This window comes from Sorghum bicolor, chromosome 5 (genome assembly GCF_000003195.3).
Source record: "Sorghum bicolor cultivar BTx623 chromosome 5, Sorghum_bicolor_NCBIv3, whole genome shotgun sequence".
Classification (NCBI taxonomy): domain Eukaryota; kingdom Viridiplantae; phylum Streptophyta; class Magnoliopsida; order Poales; family Poaceae; genus Sorghum; species Sorghum bicolor.
The window spans coordinates 11,511,327-11,517,326 of NC_012874.2; the positions used below are offsets into that span (position 1 = coordinate 11,511,327).

The 6,000-nt window shown below is 43.0% G+C and overlaps 1 protein-coding gene across 1 annotated transcript; it reads left to right on the top strand.

The window, feature by feature from the left end:
• Positions 2,408 to 4,094, top strand: LOC8076906 (protein AUXIN-REGULATED GENE INVOLVED IN ORGAN SIZE). Its single transcript, XM_021461887.1, has 2 exons — positions 2,408 to 2,975; positions 3,250 to 4,094. Exon 2 carries the CDS (start codon positions 3,414 to 3,416, stop codon positions 3,735 to 3,737), a length of 324 nt encoding a protein of 107 aa, XP_021317562.1. The 5' UTR covers positions 2,408 to 2,975; positions 3,250 to 3,413; the 3' UTR covers positions 3,738 to 4,094.

Consider the following 6,000-nt stretch of genomic DNA (forward strand, 5'->3'; position numbering starts at 1 on the left):
TCCACTAATTATCAGTCAAATGGAGCCTAAATACCCATCACACTCTATTCGTTGGCTGAAAAGTCACGATAAAAAGTATTATTCGCTGATTTGTTATGAAAAAAATACTATTAAATGACAAATAGATTTTGCTGATAAACTCAAACGAACAGGACAAAAAGCACTTGAAGGTGATTACTGTTTAGGGGAGTATGATATATGTGAAGGCAGCCGTTACAAGAACACCTGAAGGTGATTACTGTTTACATGACAAGTCGAGATCGGACACTTTAAATGCCAACGATCGATATAAGTAAAATAGTCTTTCATCTTCTTGACGAGTAAAATATTTTTCAAATTAAAGATCACATAGGCCCTGTTTGGCACGGCTTCTTTTGCGGCTTCAGGAGCCGTTTTGTGCCAAACGGGGTAAAATAGAATAGTTCCACCAATGAAGCCCCTAAAAACATGCTCTCACAGAGCTTTGGAGTATGAAGGAGCCAAAAATAGTGGCTTCTTTCGGTTTCACCTCATCCTACGTGGCATTATGTGAGAGCACATTTAAGGAAATAGCTATTTTACCAAACGGTTTACCAAAATGGCTTCACCTCCACCGATAGAGCTGTTCATGGAGCTAAAGCCCTAAAAAACAGCTTCACTGGTGAAGTGGAGCCGTGCCAAACGAGGTCTTATATAGTACTCAGTAATAATAAGTTAAGGCCAAAATGTGTCAAGAAGAAAACGCTAGTCTGCAGTTAGGTTAGCTCAATGACACGGTCGAGTTCTGTTACATCCGATAAGCACAAATATTAACATCTTTGCAAAAGGAAGATATTATGCCCTTGAATGGTTAAAAATTAAAGAACATATATATTCGACACGTAGATCGGCAGCTACGACGAACCATCTTTACCGGATAATTTCGTGCACACACCAGCCTTGAGATAAGAAGAATCTAAATTAGAGCATGTTCGCTTGAGGTTATATGTGAATATGCAAGTCATTTATATGTTTTTATCTCGTAACAAATCACGAACAATACTTTTAGTCATGACTTTTCAACTCTGTCACTCTCGTCAATGCTAAGAACAAACATGCGTATATCATCATACCACTATTTACTCACACGTACTTGTACATTTCATTTTCCTAAAAAACATTTTTTTGACATAACTATATTTAACATACAAGTCAATTTATTTCAAATTTAACTAAATTTATAAAACATAATATTAATATTTATGTTTTTGAATAGATTTATTATGAATATACTTTTTTTATAAATATTGATCAAATTTGAAACCGGTTAACTTGAGTGAAATGTGCATTCTTTTCTTTATAAAAATTTGAAACCGGTCAAATTTGAGATAGATCGAGTCTTGCCGTAGACGACGAGACCAACAAATAGTGTAGATAATATATTTATTTACCCTAATAGTATGAACCACATTAGTCAAAAAGACTCTAGACTAGGGCCTTGTTTAGATCAAAAACTTTTAGAATTTAACTACTGTAGCACTTTCGTTTGTATTTAGCAATTAGTATTCAATCATAGCTTAACTAAATTTAAAAGATTCGTCTTACGATTTACAAGCAAACTGTATAATTAATTATTTATATTTATATTTAATGTTTTATGCATGTCTCTAAAGATTTAATGTGAAATTTTTTTTTAATGGCATCTAAACAAGGCCTAGACTTAGGGATGAAAACGGTACGGATATTTTCCGACCGTATTCGAGACCGAATTCGTTTAAAGAGGTTTAGATCTATCCGTATTCGAGTCCGAATGTTTAACATCCGAGATACCGTATCCGTATCCGAATACTTAAATCGTATATTTATGATGTCGACATCCAATCATATCTTATCCGACATGATTAAAATTAACCGTATTCGAATCCGAATCCGACCAGAAATATGAAAATAAATATGATATCAGTGATATACGTTCGTATCCGATCCGTTTTTATCCCTACCTAGACTAGACGTGTGGTAATTTGAAGGAGAAGGAGACACTAAGGCCTTGTTTACTTCCAAAAAATTTTGCAAAATGTGAATAGTAGCACTTTCGTTTGTATTTGATAAATATTGTCCAATTATGGACTAACTAGGCTTAAAAGATTTGTCTCGTCAATTCCGACCAAACTGTGCAATTAGTTTTTATTTTCATCTATATTTAATACTCCATGCATACGTCTAAAGATTCGATGTGACGGGGAATCTGAAAAATTTTGCAAAATTTTTGGGTAACTAAACAAGGCCTAATTGCAATTAGACAGAGAGGTTGCCCAAAACTCAAACCCGTCAGGTCGCTGCCAATTGCCGAATGGAGAAAGGCAGCGGGGCCCACCGGCACCCAGCACGGGGCAGCAGCCGGCAACTCCACCCCACCACCACTTGGCTTTTGGCTGCATGGGTTGCCTTGCCTGCCCAAGTTGGTCCTTGTTGGATTGGATGCAATGTATCCGGCTCCCCCTTCCTCCGACCTCCGAGATTTGAATCCCGGCGCTCCCAATGGAAGGAAATCAAATGAGATCCCCCACTCATAAAATTGACCACCCGTCGTCCTCCCTGTCCGTCATCATGCTCACTCAATCTCTCCCCCCCGTTCCCATCTCCATCTCCATCCATCCCCCCGGGAGCAGGAGCAGGAGGAGCGGCAGCAGTAGTCGAGTCGAGTCGAGTCGAGTCGGCGTCGTCACGGGAGATACCAGCTTCGCTATCACCGGATCCCCTCCTCTGCTTCCCTCTGTTTTCTTCTGCGTGTCCCGTCCGGCGGCCGGAGTTGCCGGTGGCTCAATCCGAGCCTTCGCGGAGTTCTTCTCAGCTGCTGCTGTTGGTGTTGTTCTTGAGATCTCTTTCTTGATCTTGTGTGGGATTAAAGAGGGATTCTTGCCTTCCTACGGGAGAAAGAGAAAAGGGGAAGAACGTGCTTGTTCCGGTGGTTCAACAGTGCGGAGACCCGGAGAACAATGCGAGGTTCAGGATTAAAGGTACCTTCTCCTGCTCTGTGATGATTTCGATACGTTTGGGTGAATTCTTCATCTCTCTTTTCATTGGGTTCTTCGGATTCTTCAAAGTAAAGTTTCTGGGAGGAAAGGTTTGAACTTTGTTCGCCGTTCTAGAAATTCTAGGCGATTACGACGGCGTCCTTGCTAAATATCATGTTCATGTAACGACAGCTCAAAAAGACCATTTGATAAAAACACATGATGTACTCAATACTCATCATCATCTAACACTTGTGTTCTATCTCTTGACGGACAGGTGTTCTGGCTTCAGGTGCAGTTCTTCCAAAGCAGGTGACAGGCGATTCGATCACCGGAGCTCAGATCTGACGAAAACAAAACACAGTCCTCCTCCCACCGCCTTTCAGTTCTTGCTTACTTCTGCAACCACTCACTGCGACCGTACACCAAAGAACACTGCACATGGCAAGCCGATCTAGCGCGCTGGAAGGAGGGGGGGCAGCAATACAGCGGAGGAATAATGCCGTGAAGCGGCACCTGCAGCAGCGGCAGCAGGAGGCGGATTTCCACGACAAGAAGGTCATCGCGTCCACCTACTTCAGCATCGGCGCGTTCCTGGTGCTCGCCTGCCTCACCTTCTCGCTGCTCATCCTGCCGCTGGTGCTGCCGCCGCTGCCGCCGCCGCCGTCGCTGCTGCTGTGGCTGCCGGTCTGCCTGCTCGTCCTGCTGGTTGTGCTGGCCTTCATGCCGACAGATGTGCGCAGCGTGGCGGCCTCTTACTTGTAAATAGCCAGATAAATAGGCCACCACCTTTGGCCAGTTTTCTGTGTTTTCGGGGGTGATTCGTCCTAAGATGAGTCATGATCGAGTGTAATGTGAAGCATCTTTTCCAGGGGTAGTAGATTTCAATGAAGTTTGGTAGCTATACGAAGTTAATTGGTTGGAATTTGGAAATTATGGGCATTGTGCGAACATATATAGTTGTGCAGAATTTTCTGTAATTGCAGCAATCAGTTGAACAGATTGACTGATCCACTTGTAGTGGAGAGTGAGCTGAGATCAGGAGTAAGTTATTTGACTCTTTGAGGCAAGTCACTGAATCTCAGTCCACACGGTCATACGTGAAGTGAGTATGCAGCTTAATTTGGGTTCAGAGATTACTGATCTCACTTTCTTATGCACGGATAAAAATTTATAACATTGCTAGTTTGAGGAAGTCTTCGACGAGAATGCATCTCCATTGTTGATAAATTCAGTTTAACACATTTGTTTGTACTTAACTAATAATCCCTGCTTGTAATTTGCAGTCGCTGTTAATAGCAAGGTGATTCAATGAACTCTGATAGTAAAAGTGATATTTGTCTTATCTTACCTCTTTTTATAACTGTTGTGCAATTTCTGTGATTTTGTTGTGACTTGCGAGTGTTTGATCTGATCAGTTACAAAAGCAATCAGGCTATACTATTGCTTGCCATAGTTGATCTTTTGCTTTTTTGTGTCGCATTTAAGTCACCTCTTGTATAGCAATTATTCTAGAAATTATGCATTGGGAACGATAGTTTCTATAATATATTAATTGCTTCAATTTTCTCTTGAAAACTGCCCCAAAAAACTACTCATTAGACTGTCTCCAACAGTCCTTACCCATATACCATACCCATTCATTTATTTGGGTCATGTACAGCAAAAACGCTGGCCACCCAAAACTCCCGGTCTCCAACAGCAAAGGCAGCGAGCGAACGCAAAAGCATCCGCCATGGACGGCCGCAAAAGCAGCCATCGAACCGCCGCGCCGCGCCGACCTCTCCTCACCAAGCCGACCGCAGATCTCCCTCACCTCGCCGGCCCCTACCCGCCGCGCATCCTCCTCGCGCGAGCCGACTCCTACCCGTCGTGGATGTGCCTCGCCATGCCGCCCTCTCCTCGTCAAGCCGACGGCGTCCCGCCACAGATCCGCCTCGCAGGTCGCAGCGTCAGCCTCTCCTCGTCGTGCTGGCTGTGCCCCGCCGCGGATCCGCCTGCAGTGCCGGTCGCGCCCTGCCGTGGTTCTTCCTGGCTGTGCCGGCTGCGCCCCGTCGCGGGCCCGCCTCGCGGTCGTCGTCCACGAGCTGCCCCACCCTGTTGCCTCCTACGCGGTCTCGTATGGGTGCACAAAGGTCGACGACGACGCCAGAGATTTGCGTCGTGGAGTTTGGCGACGCATATTTGGGTTCTCTCACTCCTCCAACGCAAAATAGGTATCTGGTTTGCCTACTCTGTTGGAGGGTGATTTTTTACTGTAAATTATGCATTTTGGATTTGGGTTTCCTAATGCCTATGCTCTTGGAGAACAGCCTTAGGACTGTCCTAAGAATATCTCCAAGAGCTCCTTACAAAACACTTACCAAATCATGGACTATACCAAGTGCCTAAATTGACTATGGAGTTTTTTTTTTTTGCTTTTTTCTTAAAGTTTGCAGTATTTGGTTGCTGAAAAGAACGAACTCGCTGCCCTTGGCTAGTAGTGGATCCAGAAATATTTCGAAGCCCAAAAATTCCCGATGTACGGAAATATTTATAAAAAATATATATTGTTTCTCTTTGATATGAATATTTATCAAAAAAAATATATAGTGTTTCTCTCGAAAAAGCCTTGCACTTTGCCGACGCGCCCGGAGCCCCGGACGGCCGCCCGGGGTCGAAAGCCGCCCCGACCAGCAAAAACAGCAAGGGAGCACTACAACGTTCCCGAGTGTTTTTAATTTGTCGAGCGTTTTTTCTCGGACACTCGCTAAAAAAGTTTTTTATTGAGTTCTAAATAAAAAACATTTGATAAAAAAACACTTGTGTTTTTTTTCACTAGACAAAGCTTCTTTGCCGAGTGTTTTCTTTTACACTAGACAAAGAAGCTTCTTTACTAAATGTTTTTTTTTATAATTCGTAAAGAGCTTCTTTGCCTATTGTTTTTGTGACACTCCGCAAATAATTTATTCAAAGCACATTTTGAAGCAGTAAATTAATTCAAATGCAAAAGTTTTCTACTACAAAGTTATATAACTTCTCAAGATTT

Coding starts and splice junctions, on each gene's coding strand:
- LOC8076906 (XM_021461887.1), top strand. CDS start 3,414: ATGGCAAGCCGATCTAGCGCGCTGGAAGGAGGGGGGGCAGCAATACAG.